The 20,146-nt window shown below is 37.7% G+C and overlaps 1 protein-coding gene across 1 annotated transcript in view; it reads left to right on the top strand.

Annotated features, from left to right (window-relative positions):
- The window catches only part of pde4cb (phosphodiesterase 4C, cAMP-specific b), a 97,458-nt gene that overhangs the window by 19,171 nt on the left and 58,141 nt on the right, over nucleotides 1-20,146 (top strand). Inside the window, 2 exon segments of the mRNA XM_051122713.1 lie at nucleotides 1,472-1,549; nucleotides 1,757-1,956. Coding sequence (XP_050978670.1) covers nucleotides 1,538-1,549; nucleotides 1,757-1,956 — 212 coding nt within the window. The 5' untranslated portion in view covers nucleotides 1,472-1,537.

The raw sequence follows: 20,146 nt of genomic DNA, 5'->3' as shown, positions 1-20,146 counted from the left end.
GAAGAGACTGCTGGGTCGATATGAGGGCCTGTTTGCACTCTGCACAGACCACTGATCAATGACACCTTGATTTGTGTTAATAGGATGATACTTATGTCATCTCTGGGTATCTCTGAGATGTCATGTTGTTTAACTGTGAATACTGAGCTGAGATATCATGGTGGTTTTCATGCTTTTGTAACGGTCACCTTAGAGTGCAATATGACTTCATTTATTGTTTCTCTTCTATGAATTAATGCCAAGTATACTTTAGTTTTGAGGCAAATGTATATAAGTACAGCCTTTTAAAGAAAGTTGTTTTTGGTTTCCAATGTACAATAAATGGCTTTTTAAGAAACGGGTATGTGACCTTAGCAAGTTTTCTAAATATCTGCAAACATATTATGGTATTTTAAGCAAAAGTTCACCAAAAATGAAAAATACCCCCTGATTCATCCACCCTCAAGCGATCCTACGTGTATATGACTATGGCAGTGAATGAGGGGTAGAGATTTTGAAGCCCGAAAAACATGCATCCATTCATCATAAAAAGTGTTCCACAAGGCTCTGGGGGGGTTAATAAATGCCTTCTGAAGCAAACTGATGCATTTGTGTAAGAAAAATACCCATTTTTAAAACTTTATATACCATAATCTCTAGCTTCGGCTAACTGTCGGAAACGCGTTAACGAGAGCTGCGTTCCAGCGAATGACGTGGGATGTAGGTGTAGCGTAAGCTCCAGTGAGAAGTGACGAACACGGAAGCACCGTGGAAAGAGCAAAACAAAACACCGGTCACAAATTAAAAGTATAAAATGAGGATTTGTAAAGAAAAATGTTGGAGGATTTCAATATAAGCCTAGAGGAGACTGTTTTTTTGTTTTTTTGGTTTTTTGAAGAACCTTTAAAGAACCATTTTTTTTATATAGTGTATGCTATGCCTACATCCTATGTCATCCGCTGGAACTCCACTTGTGAACAAGCATACAACAGTTACCAGAAGCTAGAGATTAGGGTTTATAAAGTTTAACATATGGATATTTTTCTCACACAAACACATGGATTTGCTTTACCCCCAGAGCTGTGTGGAGTACTTTTTATGATGGATGAATGCACTTTTTTTGAGCATTTTATTTTTTTATTTATTTATTTTTTTCAAAATCTCAACAACCATTCACTGCCGTTATAAAGTTTGGAAGAGCAAGGACATTTGTTAATATAACTCTGATTGTATTTGTCTGAAAGAAGAAAATCGTATACACCTAGGATGGCTTGAGGGTGAGTAAAGCATGGGGAAATTGTAATTTTTGGGTGAACTATCCCTTTAATGCTTTAGTATGGTCAAAAAAAAAAAAAAAAATCATACAGCACCATATTTGTAAAAAAAAAAAAAAACAATGTATACTTAGTTATAGTTAGTTTTGTTTCTATCTATTACTAGTATATACTTATTGATGAACATATGTGTTTGTTTGTTTCTTTGTTTTTTGCAGTTCTCTCATGGATAATTAAAATTCTCAAGATGTTTCTGAAGTAATCACACTGTGAGAGCTGTAGACATGGACAATATGGTATGTGATTTTATCTTTAGGTTCTATTTAAAGTTTGTGTTCTGCAAATATGAAAGATATAAATATAGTCTGTAAGAAGTTACTCAGTGTTTTTTTGTAGTAGGTAAATTGCACATATTTTCAAGAACAGCTGAATTTTTCACTCTAGCATTTTTGCAATCTAGCATTTTGCTTAGCTGACCTGCGGCTATTTTTTCTTCTTCTCAGAGACGAAGAGACTCACTAATCTCCAACCCAATGGAGTTTCAGCACAAAACCAGCAGTGCTGTTCGCCGCAGGTTCTCTGGGACGCTCCTGCTCCCGCCTTTGGCCCGCAGACACTCCACCTTTGATGGGAAAAAGTTAAAGGACCTCGAAGCGCTGTATAAATCAGCCCTGGCCCATGGGGATGGCCAAAAAGAAGCAGAGTGAGTCATCTTACACACCATAACGTTTTCTGCCAAATACATTTTAGGGGTCTGATAAAAGTGTACAAAATCCTAACTGATGTGGTCGCAGCTACTCTTCAGTACACCATTTTTTGATTGAAGCACATCTTTAGAAATCAAAGACGGACTGCTGCTGTCACGTGCCGAGTGGTTTCCAAAGTGGACACTGAGGGTGCAGTTACTGACACTGTGAGCAAAATGTGACTCAGTTCAATCACGATGCTTATTGTTTTTATGTATAAGCTGACATGGTGTGCATCACAGTGAGTGTGTTTGGTTAAATGTCACCGAAAAGCTATAAAGATCTGATCTGACAGGTATTATGGGCCATGAAGAAAACTAGCTACAGTATGGACATTTCTTTGGAATGGGAGTGTTACTTCTGATACCTGTTCCTCTTTTGCATCTAATGAATTTTAAATACTTGTTAGTTAAAATGACCTGGGAAAGCAAACGATAGAAAGGTCATGGAGATTTGAGTAGAGGGTGGGAACAACTCCCGGGTGCTTCTCCTCTGTTTGCTGATCTGGTAAAAGGGCACAATGACTTGGAATGAGATCATATGAATACTAAGACTGAAATTTAACACATTGCATCCCACTATGAGCTAGCATGCTGCATTTAATTTTTTGGTAAGCATGATAACAAAAGAGCAACATTTTTTGCTAAGTGCACAAAAGTTTTGTGCTGCCACAGCTTGTCTAATTAGGCCTGTTCCTGTTGCGGGAAAAAGCATGTCATATCAGCTTATAAAGTGGTCAGGCTTGTTTTTGGAACATAACAGCTGGTTTGTTACTGGAAGGTGGTCTACTAGCTCTAACCAGATTTATCAAGGTCTATCAGGTTGTTCGCTGTCCCAGCAGCTGGTAGTCTATTTTCTAAATCAGTTTGAAGCAGTTAATGATCAGAAATGGCCAACATGGTCCAGCAAAAAAAGCCATAAAACCCCTATATACCCCTATATATATGTTACATCATATAAACACCCCAATAATTTAATGCAATCACATTATTTCTATATTACTTCAGTATATATATACATTTCTAATCATTTAAAAACATCTACTACTATAAATGTTTTATGTAGGTGATTTGTATTCTTTATGGAGTCTTATATTTAAATATTTTATTAATATCTTAGTCTACAAAATAATAAGTTATTTATTTGTATTCAATTTTAAATTCCTTATTTATGATTAGTCCTTTGGATTAAAAACAATTCACTTCAGCAGGCAGTAAAGTTTGATGGTTGACTGATTCATATTCATGATTTTTAAAAATGTCCAAGCATTATAATGGAAGTGAATGGCTGTTGAGATTTTAAAGTCCACTAAAGTGTATCAATCCATCATAAAAAGTGCTCCACACTCTGGGAGGTTAATAAAGGCCTTCTGAAGCAAACTGCATTAGAAAAATATCAATATTTAAAACTTTATAAACTGCTTCCGCTATCTGTCAAATGTGCTTTCACAAGAGAGTGGCGTTCCAGCGGATGACGTAAGACGTAAGCAAACACGGTAACGAACGCGGAAGCGCAGAGGAACGCAAAACAAAACACAGGACACAAATTAGAAATACAAAACAAGGATTTGCAAAGATAAATGTCAGAGGATTTCGACATAAGCCAAGAGGAAAACTTGGTTCTCGCAAGACTAGCATATTCTCCCCAGAGTGATATATAAAGTTTTAAATGGATATTATTCTTACACAAATGCATCGATTCACTTCAGAAGGCCTTTATTTACCCCTGGAGCTGTGTGGAGTACTTTTATGATAGATAGATGCACTTTATTGGACTTCAAAATCTCAACAGCCATTCACTGGCATTATAAAGCTTGGAAGGACATTTTTTAATATAACTCCGACCATACTAGTCTGAAGGAAGAAAGTCACATACACCTACCTTGAGAGTGAGTAAATCATGGGGTAATTTTCATTTTTGGGTGAACTATCTATAAGCATCAGTTTGTAGTTTTGTTTTGGGGTCCCCTACAGTTAAGTGTGTTGAATTCTCTATTGTAATTACAGTTGATGGCTGCACACGTGCATTCGTTGCTACAGTAAAGCAGTCAAATTTCTAATCCCATAACTAAACCGTCATCCTCCCATAAGAGACAATTGTGTTCGAGCACGGGGAAGAAACAGCCATTTGTCTGATGAGAAGTCATTGTACCATCAGAATGATTTTGAAACTGATATTTTCAAGACAAAGAAAAACTATGTCAGTGTTTATATCTCAGTTTGGGGGTATGTAAAGTACCTGGTGATGTAATGCACTGGGCGTCACTGTATCGCGTAGCTCTGCTGGATCTTTATATCCTCCTCAGCGCGCGCTCTCTCTCACTCACTTCAGCCGAATACAAGCTGCATATGTGCCGCGACACCGAACGTTTCGCCTTTTTGTTTGCTGTGAGACGGCCATATGTCTCAGACAGTGTTTGTATTGACTCCGTCTCCGTTTGCTCCACCTGAACGGCGCGGAGAGTGACTGAGCGAGTGTAACTTTGCTTCTGTTTTATTATACTGAGCGTTTCTGTCCTTTGCCGTGTAAACTTGAGCGTGTCGCGGGTTCAGCACCACTGACCGCTGAACAGCTCTTCTGACACTGAGGAAAAATACGCGTCTGCGAACTTCGAAATATTCCAGACTTTGGACAGCAGACACGGAGCTGAACTTGTGCAGTGATGGAGTGCTCCGCGCTGAGCAGGGAAGGCGCTGGTATGGCCAAACCGCCGAAGCATCTCTGGAGGCAGCCCCGAACCCACATCCGAATCAAGCAGCGGTACCACTCCGACACCGAGCGGTACCTGTGCTGTAACCGAGCCACGGAGAAGCACCGCCCAGGTCTGAAAAAACCACGGATGTCCTGGCCGTCTTCTTTTAATAAACGGTAAATCGCAGGGATCAGTTCTTTTGAAATGCAATAGAGTAGAACTTCCTAATGTGAAATGACAACTTCCCCATGTGGTAGTCATCTGTATCTCAGTAACTGTATGTGCTGGTTTTCAGCGAACCGTCCAGTTACGCAAATGCTTGTTTTGAAAGGGTAGTTTGGTGTTTTGGTTTCTAAAATCCGCTTAAATTAAATATTTAATGTGCATTCTGTCGTTCAAATTGAGATTATAACATAATCGTATTTTGTCAAAGCTGTTACAACTATATAACGGAGGTAGATTTTAATTTAGTTAATAAATTAGGTCAATCTACCAGTTTAAGTAAAATACTACTCAGAGATGTCCGGTCGGGGCAAGTTGACACATTGATTCATGACGTTTCGTATGTACATATTTAATATTATAATATTCATTAATTCCATTTTTGTAAGACAAAACTATGGTTTAACTATTTGTATTAATCAGTTATTGAATATTTTAATTAATTGTACTAAAATGTTTCATGACCGTTTTAAATTGAACTTAAAATGCATTAAGCATATGCATTACAAATACAGACAAAAAGTGTTATTCTTATTGTGTCAACCCACCCTATACAATGTGGCAACATGACCCGGCAGAACATTTAGTGTGTCTTGTGAACAAAGTGACAGTATAAATATTCAAGAATGCTGACTTTTCAAAATAAACCCACTCAGTGAAATATTCACTGGAATATGAAGTGTGATAATAGGCCCCTACACGGCAAAGTGAAATCGGCCTGTTAAATGCATTCCTTTCACCTCTTATCTTATTGTTTCCTTAAGTCAAATCTCAGACTTGTTTCTGCCTATTAAATATTGCATCAAAAAATAGCAGTACATTTCATTTAAACCCCTTTTAATTAAGCAACATTTTCACCAGTCACCCACACAGTTCTTTCTTAAAATGAAAGCACAAGTTATGCACAATGTGGCCATGAGATATTGTATTAAAAATAGCTGATGGTAAGGCAGCGTATGGTCCGTGAATGCTGATTGTTTGGCATTGAGTTTTGAATAGCACTGAATCACAGAGAATCAGAAGTAGGTGTTCTAAAGTGACTCATAGATGTGTTTTACTTGTTTACTGAAGCTTTTACTTTTATGGATATTAATACTATCAAGACATTTAATTCTTTCACAGTACACTTTCCTAACCATGTGGATCTGCTTTACATCCCTGTGTGTTTTCTAGAAACTCTGATTCCTCATATCCAGTATCTCTTGTGCTTGTGATAATTCTCTTATGGAAGTGTTCCGACTGAACTGATAATGCACTATTCTTTTAGACTATTCCCTGGACACCAAAATACAATACCCAGAGGTCCATTGAATTATCTTTTGACTTTGTATATACACCATAGTGCTCTGGGCTAATGCACACACAGCCTTTGAAATGAACAGGGACTGTAGCCTTTGGGAATTTGAAGTCTACAAAACAGATTCCACATCCTGTTTTGAACCTGCCTGAAAGCCCCAGTTTTATCGTAAGTGCCAGGTTGGGAAGATTAGGCTAACCACTAGGCAGAAAATGTATCGATTTGAAAAAAAAAGTTCTGATTGGGGGATTTAAACTCTTTGAATCTGGCAACCACACCCATGAAAGCTCATGGAGGCTGGTTACCAAATGGCAAATAATAATGCAAATGGCAAATTAAAATGACATGCTTTTAGGATAAATAACCAGCGGGCAAATATCGCAGGTGATGAAGAGAAGAAGAAATCATGATCATATTATAATACGATTCTAGGCAGCCTTAGTTATCATTATCGTCTTTGGTGTCTTAATAGTATTTTAATTTAGCTTTCTGTGGAATCTTTTGTTTGAGTAGGTTGAGTGGGCAAGGGTTTATGTGAGTTTGTCTTTCTCCATCTGTTCTTGCATAATTAGTTATCAGCAATCATTAGGTTAAAGGTTCTGTACAGTTGTCCACACTTTTTTGGCAAGACTTCTTACCATAATTCAAACAAGAGTGAATAAAATGACGCAGGCAAGCAGCAGTTACGGGATAAACCACATCAATGCTACAGTTTACTGGAAGGATGAGATAGAATAGATAAATATGCGAAAATTAGTTCAAAGTGTTTGAGTAAATTTACTGTTTATATAACTTTATGACTGTTGATCCTTTTAGGTCTAAATATATGTGGCGTTCTTGTGGAAAATTGGCAATGATATGTATCATTTTTGCAGCCAGTTGTACTATAGATACGTATGATACATACACATACATATTTATGAGTTGTACACTGTCCACCTTTTTTGACCACGCTCAAGCAGCAACAAAGTCTCTCAAGCAATGCAGGTGTTTTGTAGTTGGATGTGAAAGTGAACATAAGAGTATTCATTTTCTCCCAACATCAGATCCACTGAGGACTCAGTAGATTCGTTTTGTTATTGATGGTAACACACCACCGAGTACACAAAAAAAGGAAGAGGGGGAGAAAGAGAAGTAGCACATGATCATTTAAAGAGACATGCACCGAAACAGGCTGCTGTAAACAGAGCTGTTTTTGACAAGGTAAAAAAACAGGCATTTCATGAAGACCCTAAAGAATCATACCAACTTGTGGAAAATGAGCATCTGATGTCCCCTTTAAGAACAAGTAGTATTCAGTAGGGATGTCACAATACTCAATATAATATCGAACCGTTCGGTACGACATCCACGGTTCAATACACGCTTGTGAATTGCGGTTTTTCGGTTTTGCATTTAAATAATTTCCTTGTTTTATTTCTCTCGAAATTTGCTGTGCATGCCCATGATTTCATGTGCTGAGATGAGGAAACGCTTCCCCGCTTGTATTTCAAAAAGCAAAACACGCAGAGCCTCTTCCCTTCTAATGAAATACAATAAGCCTTTCTAAACCTGTCGTCCAACAAAAGAGAACATAATAACTTATTTTTACTTCACAGCATCAGTCGAGTGTTTGAAATAACTTCCTTTTGTGATCTGATGTGGCTTCTTATCATAGAATGAGGCAGATAATATATTCTACATTGTATGTCGATTATGGCTTACAAATATCATTATGAAAATCATTATTAAAATACCCGAGATGGCTTGAAGAACACAAATAAACCATATATTATTGCAGACAAGTGTTTATTGTCCTTACATTTCATCATTCAAAACGTTTAACGTTATGCCTTTATCCATATTAGAGAAGCTGGAACGGAACGTAATCAGTGATACTTCTTTGACGCATAAGTGAATTTTTTGCTCGAGGGCACCCTCTGGCGTCCAGTATGAATGAAACCCATCCTATTTTGTGTAAAAATCTGAAAAATAATACCTCTCTCAAAAGAATATTAAGCAGACATTTAATAATCCTGATGTGGCAAGCTATCAAAACCGTGGTTAAAAAACGAGGTACATATTGAACCGTGGACTAACTGTATTGTTGCATCCCTAGTATTCAGGTTCCCCATATGCTGAATAAAGTGACTCAATTTTAGCAGCTCATGGATTTCCTTCACCTCCTTTCATCAGATGTATCACTTCCTGTAGCACAGATGTGTTGGACTATCTGGGGAAAGCACTTCTGTTCTCTAGACATCTGGGCAAACAGCAGTCATTTACACATTTAAATGACATTATACTGGTGTCAGGGTGGCTAATGGCACAGATGTGTTTGAAGACTGATTTTAGTTGGTCTTGACTCGCAGGTAGTCTAGCCATCACATCTGATTATAGAGATATGCACTCTTCTCCACAACTACTATATGGAGAGCAAAAACTAGATACATATTTTTAGCCAGACAAAGGCAGCATTTCATGTAAATCACCTATGATTACCCCATTCTTTACACACCCTCAAACCATCCTAGATGTTTTTGACTTTCTTCTATCAGATGAATACAATCTAAGTTATATTAAAAAAATGTCCTGGCTTTTCCAAGCTTTATAATGGCAGTGAATGCCTGTTGAGATTTTGAAGACCAATAAAGTGCATCCATCCAAAATAAAAAGTTCAGCTCCAGTAGGTTAATAAAGGCCTTCTGAAGCAAATCAATGTGTTTGTGTAAGAAAAATATCCATTTGTAATTGCTTCCACTATTCCTACATCATCTGCTGGAACGTCACTCTCTCGTGAACACACATACGACAGTTAGTGGAGGCTAGAGATTACGGTTTATAAAGCACTTTATTGGACTTCAAAATCTCAACACCCATTCACTGCCATTATAAAGCTTGGAAGAGCCAGGACATGTTTTGATGTAACTCCTATTGTATTCGTTTGAAAAAATAAAGTCATATACGCCTATAATAGCTTGAGGATGAGCAGATCAGGGGGTAATTTTCATTTTTGGGTGAAGTATCCATTTTAAAAAGGGGTGTTAAAAATAAAAACAATTTGAGCCAACTCAATCTACTCAACAATTTGGCAACTCAGCACTGGGTTGTTTTGACCCTGCTGGATACAACCAAAGCATCAGAAGAAACACATAAGATGCGTCCCAATTTAGATGCTGGATCCTTTGAAGACCGCAAAGGTCAAACCGAGCGTTAACGACGTTGTTAAAAGGGACGGTGTAGCCTACGGAGGATTGCTCTTGTCACCTTATAACTGTGACAGCTGCTGCTGATGGGCGTTTGTGGACTTTTAAAAGTTACATTCAACAGGCGGAAAACAAAACCGGTTTAACAATCTTCACAATCTCAAAACACTGCATATTGTGTAAGGCAGTGTTTGAACTGCTTTCAAGTGTTTTTGTAATGTTAGATATTAAATTAAGGTGAAACCCAATATTTATTTAAAAGTGCAATCAGGCATTTCTCTCTCTCTCTCTCTCTCTCTCTCTTTAAAAAAAAAAAAAAAAAAAATTCTGTCAGCTCCATCTGTTGTATCCTTCCTGTCCTGAGAAACGAAGGATACATTTTACATTTTGAGGTCACATTTGAAGGAGGCTTTGAATTGGGACTGCCTTCATCTCACTGTGTGACACATTCGATCTTGAATGCAGCCTTTGAAGAAAGCAGCCTCTGATTTTGGGACACAGCTATAGGCTGAAGACCTGAAATAAACCCTGAAATTCAATGAGGCCTATGAGCAATCTGTTTAAAAAAAAAAAGAAAAAAAAATCTGTCCTAATTGAAACAAAACAAGCTGACAAAAATGGCCAGCGAGCTAAATAGTCTTTTCGTGGCTTAATATTTACAGAAGCTAGTTTGTATCATGATTTAATTTAAATGTACTGATGTGCTTTTAATGTATTCATCCAAAATTAGACAAATTATGAACTGTAAAAAACCTCCATATTTATTTATTTAAAAAAAAAAAAACAGCAGCTGTGGTTGTCGGAATTTTACAGAAAAAAAACACAGTAGCAGTGTTTTACATTTTATGGTTTTCACTTAAATTTACAAGTAAATAGCATAATTTCATCAACTGATACGATGTTAATGTACCAACCAGCAATGCCGTAGAAGAACCATTTTTGTGAAACCTTTTGTGAAAACCTTTGTTAAAGGTTTTTATGGAACCATTTAGACAAAAATGGTTCTTCTATGGCATTGTGAAGCACCTTTATTTTTAAGAGTGTATATAGAAGGTGCACAGGTGCACATTCATACAAACACTAAACACCATCATGGTAACACACATAAACCTGAAATAATGCAATAAACATTAATTTAACAACATTGGATGTAACATACAATCATAATGTACAAAACTACTAAGAAAAAAATAAGAAGAAAGAGGTATTTCAACAAAAAAAACATCAGATTTAAAAAAAAAAAAATTAACACAGGGAATTCTGGAAATGTCAATTTATGGTTATTCAAAGTACATTTTACTGTCTTTTACGGTAAACCATTTAACTGTTTTTTTACTGTAGCATTTTTAACAGTTTTCTACTGTTAAATTCACTGTCATTTCTTACAGTGTGTGACATTCCACGTTATACAGTAAATTCCATTATGTCTGTATTCTGTGATTTCCACATCATGGAAATAATAGAGCCGTAATTATGGACAATATTAACCCACATTGGGTCAGTTCAACCCAGGTTCATTATTCAGCATTTGGGTTGAGAAATAAATAAATAAAAGAAGTGTAAATTTGGAAGATGTTGATTTAACTGAATTTTTCTTAATCCAAAACCAAAGGCAAACACGAAGAGAACAGTTTTCTTTAGCTTCTCTAGCGGTCTGTCAAAGCTTCGTCTTTTAATTTCCAGTCACCATAAAATGAATCCAGATCCTGACTGCTGCCTCCAGTTATCATTATTCTGTTATAATTGACTTATTACATTCCTATTTCTCGGTGGCTTCATTTCTCTTTCAAGGCTGAAGTGATTGGGCATTTTTATCACTAAAGACTTGTAATTGCATTGTAGGCAATTATATTAAGCCATACTTAATTTCTTTTCCACCAATATTTCCATTAATGTTCCTCATTCTGATGGCTTATTAATGAAGCACTGCTTTCGATTGTATTTTTCCCCAAGCAAACGCAATATCCAGTGTGCTTTTTGCCCTTAATATAATCTCAATTCTAGTCAAAATATAAGACATCCATTTTGCTGTGAAGTCCTTTCAAATTTGTGGTCAATGCCGTGCTGTGGTTTTACCCTCAGGGGCAAGGTGTGGAATATAGGTCAGAGAAGTAGAAAAAATGACACCTCCTGTTCCGGATCAGACAGCGACATGCTTCAGCATGCCAGTAACTCTTAAAAGCCTGTTCTTCACCTTTTAACTTCAATATGAATATAAAAGTATAGTAGAAGATTAAATAAATAATAAAAGCCTGAGCAGAGAGGAACTGAAAGTTTTGTGGTCCACTGAAAGAAGGACATTTTGTTCCCTTACCTAAAGATTTTCAGCTGGATCCTCTTGCTGTCATTTATAAAAGAACATTAGTTTCCAAGTGTAATCTTTACACAGTGTTGGAATCACTGGTGATCACTGTCGTTTGTAACCTTAAGTTGTACTAGCTGTGCTTTTTCTGACTGCTTCATTTTCTCAGCTCTGTTCAGCTTGCAGTGTAACTGCAGAAATGCATTTATCTGTCAGCAACTGACCATCAGAAAAAGGGGTCATTATCTGTCTGGCTGCAAAGACCCATAAGAACCAACCTGACCACGTTCAGTGTGCTTTGTCTCTGTCTTGCTGCAGAAAGTGTGAAGCTTTAGATTTGCTGTGATATTTCTCAGACATCCCCCTACTATTGTTCATCCTTGGGGCTAAAGGTTTCTTCTTAAATTTTTATTTGTATTTCAATACAAATCAATTTCAGCATAATCCCTTGAATCTCACCAACTGTTTACTGGAATTACTTTCATGCTGATTATTGAAAAATTTGAATATTTTTCAAAATTTGTTAATACGTTTATTCAGCAAGGATGCATTAAATTGATCAAAAGTGACAGTAAAGACATGTATAAAGATTTCTGTTTAAAATAAATTCAAATAAATGCTTTCTATTCAGCAAAAAAGTATATAATAAGAACCATTGTTAACTGATCATGAATAATAATTTATAATGATTGAGCAGCAAATCAGCATATTAGAATGGAGTAATAATGCTAAAAAATTCAGCTTTGATCACAGGAATAAATTGTGAACTTTACATTTTTATAATTTTTTAATTACATTTTAAAATTTAAATAATATTATTTCACAATATTACTGTTTTTACTGTATTTTTATTTCATGTAGCTGTATAAAGCACACAATGAAGGAGTAGAATAAACAAAGGAAGCCCTTTAAAAAATATAGGAGATAAACATCAAAATAACATCAATAGTGGAAATCAGGAGCTAGGGAAGTCGAGGGTGAGAGGAGCCATGGTGGAGGATTGGCAAACGATACCCTGAGGACAAACGATGAAGACAGAGCCACTGGAGGTGGATACCCAGGTAGAGCCGAGCAGATGGAGAGCCAGGGCGACACAGAGGATTCGAAGGGCCACGGCAGAGCTGACGGCTCAGGCGATCGAGGCGGAGGGAGGAATCCGGAAGACCACAGTGGAGCTGGAGCGAGGGAAGGTTGAGCCTGACAGAGTCAGAGGGATTGAGTGACAAGACGAAGCCGAGGGGTGGAGTCTCAAGGCGGCAGATGGTCGACAACTGACCAAGGCAGAGTCGGACGGGACGAGGGAGCCCGGTGGAGCTGGTGAGATGTCGGGCCATGGTGGAGACAAGGGAGCTAGGAGCCAGGGCGGAGCCTATGGGCTGAAGGACCGAGGTGGAGTCCAGGACTCGGAGGCTGGAGGCAGAGACAGGGGATCCTCACACCTAGACTGGAAGTGCAGAGGCAGATCAGAGCGTCCAGATGGCATTGACTGAGGGCGAGCTGACAGGGCTGAGGAACTAATTGGTATAAGTGGAGGCGGGACAGGGAGGTTGGGTGGGAGCCAGGGTGGAGCCGATGGGCTAAAGGACCGAGGTGGAGTCCAGGACTCGGAGGCTGGAGGCAGAGACAGGGGATCCTCACACATAGACTGGAAGTGCCAAGGCAGATCAGAGCGTCCAGATGGCATTGACTGAGGGTGAGCTGACAGGGCTGAGGAACTAGCTGGTAAAAGTGGAGGCGGGACAGGGAGGCTGGGTGGGAGCTTAAGAGTTACAGGGAGCTAAGGAGATGCAGGAGAGCTGGACGGAACCAGTGGAGACTCAGGAGATTTAGAAACAGACAGAATTACCTCCCCAACACAGTCAATCAGATCCTCTGCAGTCAAACTGTCCATTAATTCCTCATAGTAATGTCCACTAACCAGTTGCAGCTCAACCTCTGTGGCGGGAGTGTGGACAGGGACAGCTGGCTGGTCTCTGGGTCTGGAGTGGGGCTGATGAAGTCCTCCTCAGCAGGGCAGACTTTTGATCCACAAATTTTGATCCACAACTTACCAGCACCCACTCCACAAATGGGGAGAAATCCTCTTTTAGACCATTTGCTGGCAGGCGTGCTTTACACCACTCACTCAGGCTGGTGTAGTAAAAGACACAACACGAGTGGTCAAGGAAGTGGGTAAGGCATGCCAGATCTAAAAAGTCCCTGGCATGGTCCTCCAGCGAATGGTCCTGTTCCATGCAAAGGAACTGGAAGGCTGGCAGATCCATTCCAGGAGAGGGAGAGGAATGGGGAAAAAAAAGAAAGAAAGAAAATGCCATGTATATCTTATCCAGACGTTGCATTAGACTTTAACACTGTCCATCATTTTGACAGACAGGGTCATAAAAATTCAGTCATAACACATTTTAATTTTTAATGATAATAACACATTTAGTATGAGAACAAATGAACAGATGAGACTGTGTTGTAAGTTTTCATGTTCAACACCACACCCCACAGTGATAGCGATTTTATTAATAGATTGTCATTTTTATGAACCAATATCGATTCGTAAATCCCAGTCGATCTTTTGGTTCATGCTGTTTTCAGTTGATGAATGAACAGTACATGGTGCGCCTCCCATCCAATAAATCGCAATAGGCTAAGCTTTGTGTTACTTTTGATATGAAGCAAAGTCTCAGATTTCAAATTCTATCCATTTCATTAGGAAATTGAAGCCATAAATACCGTTTTGCACTCTTTAGTGTGGCATGATACATCGTTGTAGCTTCTGGGCACTGGCCTGTGCGTAATCAAACGCAAAGAAAAAGATTCATGACAGTTTCATTTTTGTTCTGGATCCCGTGCTCTGCTGTTACACTGGAGCGCACTCGCCACCCACTGGACAGGGATGGGTATTACAGTTAGAAGATACAATAGATCACCCTCAGTGTAATCTGTCAAAGTGACGGACGGCTTTTAGATTTTTCCGTCACTGATAAAAAAATTCCATCAATGACAGACAAATTTTCGGTTTACGCGAAAAATTAAGGCTCTGATCTTAACTGAGTTCCAATATCCTGTTTCGTGTAGCAGTATAAATCACACAACAAAGGAGTAGAATAAACAAAGGAAGTCTTTAATAATCCACAGGCAGGAGAAACTCAGGAGATAAACATCAAAACAACATCAGTACTGGAACTCAGGGTCTACGGCAAAACACTGGGCTTAAATTCTAGAAAGGTAATTAGGGAGAACTGAAAGAGGTTCTATTTAATCAAAAAACGAAAACTAATGAGGAACAGAAACACAGGGAAAACTAAAAGTCCATGACCATTAAAATTTTTTATCAAATTAATGCAGACTTGGTGATACTTCTTTCAAAAAATGTAAGAAATCTTTAATCTTTATAAATCTTTAAATGAGAAGGCAAAGTCCTCAACTTATTTATTTATTTATAACAAATGTAAATTCATGTCCCAGTCACATTTTCTGGGTTAAACATTACTTACACTATCATAAAAAGAAAAAAAAAAATTATTAAAGCCATGACGAATTTCATAAAGTTAGTGTTTTTTGGCATCTTACATTTATTTAAATAATAACTCAAGACAGTATCAATTTAAACAATATATTGCTTATGTTCAGCTATTCTTTTTAACAGTTAACTTTCAACTATTTGAGAATTTTTTAATCAAAGCTTTGTAAATATTGGTCACAGGCACAGAGATTTACCAGATTTCACCAAGCTGATTACTCACTTCAAACTCCCACAGATCTTGTTTTCATGCCATTTTAAGTCTAATTTGATTCTGATTTGTGCATTCGAGGCAGCATTTATCTCATGAACCAGTCACAGCCAAACAAAACTAATTATATCCAGTCATATCGCGATGGAGGCATTGCCTCTTCTCACGTGACTTTCTCCCATTCATTCGCAATTAACCCCTCACCAAACTCACCACACACTTTAAGGGGTCTGTTAAGACTCAACGGGCTCAGGGGAGGCGAGAGATACGTGACTCCCGCTGTAACCTTACCTTCTGGTGTCGCTGTTGAACAATGTTTCTTTAGAAAAACTAGTGAATTATATGCTTCTTAATGTCATATTTTGTAGTATTGGTGTTGTTTTATTTTTGTACTAAAATTTTTTTCTCATCCAATATTGTAAGAGTCTTTGTTTTTGGTATTTTTCCTTTTAAAATAGATTAGTTGTAATAACAGTGTCTCCATCCTGTGCAACCATGAAACTTTAGATCGGGATCGGGATCATTTTCTCCTGTCTCATGAATATTCTATATCCATTCCTGGTCTTCACACAGCACTTTCCATTTCTCTATGAGCTCAGCTTTGCCCTTTTATTTCTAAGAATTGAGGAGGCGAAGGAACATTTAGATTTATTCGGAGTCATAAGCCATGTAAAATCACACACCGCATGTCATATGCATCACGCTTTATTTAAAAGAACGGCCTGATCTTAAATTGAATGCATGAGTGGAATATGATTGCTCAATTTTGTCAAGAGGGCAGATGATGCCATTGGGTAAAATCTATAATTCTCAGATACAAATTACAGTCGTTTCAATTGTTTCAAACGGTGTTCTAATTGATAACGGATGCTTCCGCAGAGCACTCGGCTGCCAGCTCCGGAACCCAAACACAGCTTTGGTCTCTGATCTCCCCCTCTGCCCACCACATGGTGCTTCATCTGTGAAATTAAACTCATTTCTCATTTGGGGGAGGTAGAAGGGGTTAGGATGGGGAGCTGTTGCCAGACACCTCTCTCCACAGGCCATGAGGAAAATAATGGCCAACTCATGTCACGACCGAATCTCCCAGCAACGTCTGCTCACTGAGGTTCACCTGACCCGTCAGCAGCGCCACAGAATCACCGTTATTAGATCATTAATTCTGTCCATATTTCCTTCCTCTCATTGCAGACTCTCACTAGCAATCTCTCTCCCATCGTTGTCCAGCCGAACACGTCGTTTTTCTCCCTGTGGATTTCTTCAAAGCTTTGATGTTCATCGCTGCTCCATCTTTTCGTAGCATCTGGTGTCGTACAGCATTCTAGACATACGCTGTCAGTCAAAAGATTAGAATAATTATGGAATTGAAAAAATGTTATGCTCTCCAAAGGCTGCATTTAATTGATCAAAAATACAGTAAATCAATATTATTATTACAGCTTAATAGAACTGTCTATTCAAATATATATTTAAAAATGTAATTTATTCCTGTGATGCAAAGCTGAATTTCTTCAGTGTCATATGGTTCTTCAGAAATCATTCTAATATGCTGATTTGCTGCTCAAGAAACTGTTTTTTTTTTTTTTTTTTTGTATTATTATCAATGTTGAAAACAGTTGTGCTACTTAATTATACAGAAATAATACTTAATAATAAGGAAATTAATACTTTTTTCAGCAAGGGCACTTTAAATTCATCAGAAGTGGCAATAAAGACATTTATAATGTTAATAAATGATGTTCTTTCGAACTTTCTACGCAACAACCCCCAAAAAATGTATCAGGATGTAATGTATACTCAAATAGAAAGTAGTTATTTTATGTAATTAATAATTGTAAGATTTTCAAGGTTGTCTCATAATATAATTCAGCTGAATTAACTTTTTATTTTTGATCTCATCCCGATCTCTCTCCACGAACAAAGGCCTGGCGTCACTGACCACACTGCCATCCCATAATACTGGTTCTGAACAAAGCGGTGATGTTTGCTAACACGACGTGCGCTCTTGAGGGTTTCGATGGTGTCGCAAGCTTTTGTTTGCCTTAATAATGATTAATGCTCAGGCTTGGGTAAAAGGTGCTGTCGCCAGATCAGAACTAATTCTTTGAGCAAACAGGACAGTGTTTGTTAAATAACCTATCCTGCCTGATGCCAAACAGACTTTTCATCAACTATTTATGCCATTTGATAAAGACAGTAAAGCAAATAACTATTGTTCTTATTTAGGGTTAGTGATTTAAACAAACTTCTTGAACAGAGCTTTAGTGCATAACTCATGGCTGTTTATTTTACAAACGTAAATGATACCACAAATCAAGTGGTTTGTTGAGAGGTGTGATATTTGTCTTGATGGACATTTTACGTCAGAATGTCGGCTCCTGCGTCAGCGGCACCACACGCATGTGTCGTGGTACTTTTGTGAACGTGCATCAAAGACTGACACAGAAGAGATGAAATTGTTGAATAAAGTCGTTGTATTTGTTTTCTTTGTGCACAAAACATATTCTTGTAGTTTCATAAAATTACAGTTGAACCACTGATGTCACATGGACTAGTTTAGCAATGTCCTAACTACCTTTCTGGCTCTTGAACATGTCCTTGGATGTTTTCAATAGGGTTTATCCTTTCAGTTTATTATATTTGCACGTGGTCACTTAAAGGCGAAGTCCACTTCCAGAACAACAATTTACAGATAATGTACTCACCCCCTTGTTATCCAAGATGTTCATGTCTTTCTTCAGTCGTAAAGAAAACATTTTGAGGAAAACATTTCAGGATTTTTCTCCATATAATGGATTAATATGGTGCCCTGAGTTTGAACTTCCAAAATGTTCAAACAATCCCAAATGCGGTTGTAAACAATTCCAGTCAAGGAAGAAGGGTCTTATCTAGCGAAACATTCGTTACTTTCATAAAAATTATAAAATTTATATACATTTTAATGTCAGATGCTCGTATTGTCTTACTCTCCCTGAACTCTGTGTATTCTGGCTCAAGACAGTTAGGGTATTTTGAAAAACCATATTTTCTCCCTCAGTTTCAAAATCGTTCTATGTCACTGTTTTACCATATTTGTTAAGGGTGTTTGATCTTCTTTGCATGTTCACTTTGCAAAGACTGGGTCAGTACTTTTGCAGCAATGTAGGATGATTTTGAAATGCTTTTTGAAGTTGAGGGACAAAATATGATATACCCTAACTGTCTTGGGCCAGAATACACAGAGTTCAGGGAGAGCAAGACAAGATGAGCATTTGATATTAAAAAGTATTTAAACTGAATTTTTAATACAATTTGGGATCGTTTACAACCACATTTTGGATAGTTTGAAGCCGCATTTAAACTGCATTTTGGAAGTTCAAATTCGGGGCACCATATCACTGCATTATATGGAGAAAAATCCTGAAATGTTTTCCTCAAAAAACACAACTTCTTTACAACTGAAGAAAGAAAGACATGAACATCTTGGATGACAAGGGAGCGAGTACATTATCTGTGAATTGTTGTTCTGGAAGTGGACTTCTTCTTTAATGCATTTTTACTGTTTGAATTGGCATTTTGTACAGTAAATGTCTTCCAGGACACGTTTATGACTGACTTTGATGCCATTTCTGGTTCTTCAGGCCACACACTCAATTAATCAACCTCCAACATAGAAATGTCAACATATGGAAGTTTGGAAGCCGACAATCCACACATGAGTGGGCAATCAGTAATGAGACATGTATGCTACAGCTGGGAAACATAATGGCCATATGGTCTAAAAGTGTGTTTTGCTACTAGAATCATCAAATTTAAGTTTGTTTGAAGAGACACATTTATATGTCCAGGTGTACATAGAATGTGCCTACAAGATTAGACCTGTCAAAATAAATAAATACATAAATATCATTAATTACAACCAGGGGTCATTGTTTTCCCCAGTAATTCAGAAACTGGTTTCTGGGTGATTGCATTGCATTAGCAGCTGAGATCAGATACATTTCCTGTGCGCAAAGAATAGTTGGGAAATTGTATTACATTCCAATTTGTTCGTTTTAAAGAAATGAACATAGCTGTTCATATAAACAGAAAATGAAACCAGATGTGCCCTTTTCTCAGCATCCACAGTCGTGTCCTCCCAGAGATGTCAGTAGAAAGACAGGTTTTAGGTTGACAATACAGAGAGACAGGTTTTTATCTCTTTTTTCTTTCCCAATTATAGAATACGATCACGTCTATCTAATGAGTGCACTTTCTGTGTTTCAGTCCAATCTGCCATATGCTGTGTGGATCTCAGACACAGTGATTTTGACAGCGTTCGTCTCATTTACTCACACATATGGCTCACATCTTTTTGAGCAGAGCTCAGGTGTGCACGTAATGCTAAACCTGCTGAGATGGTGATTATTTTCCAAATCAAAGCCATCAAGAGTTGTTACTCATCCTACATATCAAAGTCCTGTTGGTATGACTGACTGCATGGAAAAATACTATACAATAGGTCACCCAAAAATGTAAAAAATGAAAAATTAGAATAATTTACTCGCCATCATGTCATTTCAAACCTGTATGCTGTTTTTCTATGACATGAAGGTGATCAAAATTCAATGCCAGTTCAACGTCTATTGTCAGCATTAATTTGATGTCCAATATCAATGTCAGCTGACTTTTTTTGTTGTTTTTTGAGGTTGTGTAACTAAAATCCAAAGTTGAGTCAACGTCAAATTGACGTCAACCTAATTTTT

Source organism: Labeo rohita, chromosome 11 (genome assembly GCF_022985175.1).
Source record: "Labeo rohita strain BAU-BD-2019 chromosome 11, IGBB_LRoh.1.0, whole genome shotgun sequence".
In the NCBI taxonomy this organism is placed as follows: Eukaryota; Metazoa; Chordata; class Actinopteri; order Cypriniformes; family Cyprinidae; genus Labeo; species Labeo rohita.
The sequence above is the reverse complement of the archived record's forward strand: the minus strand, read 5'-3'. Positions and strand labels throughout refer to the sequence as shown.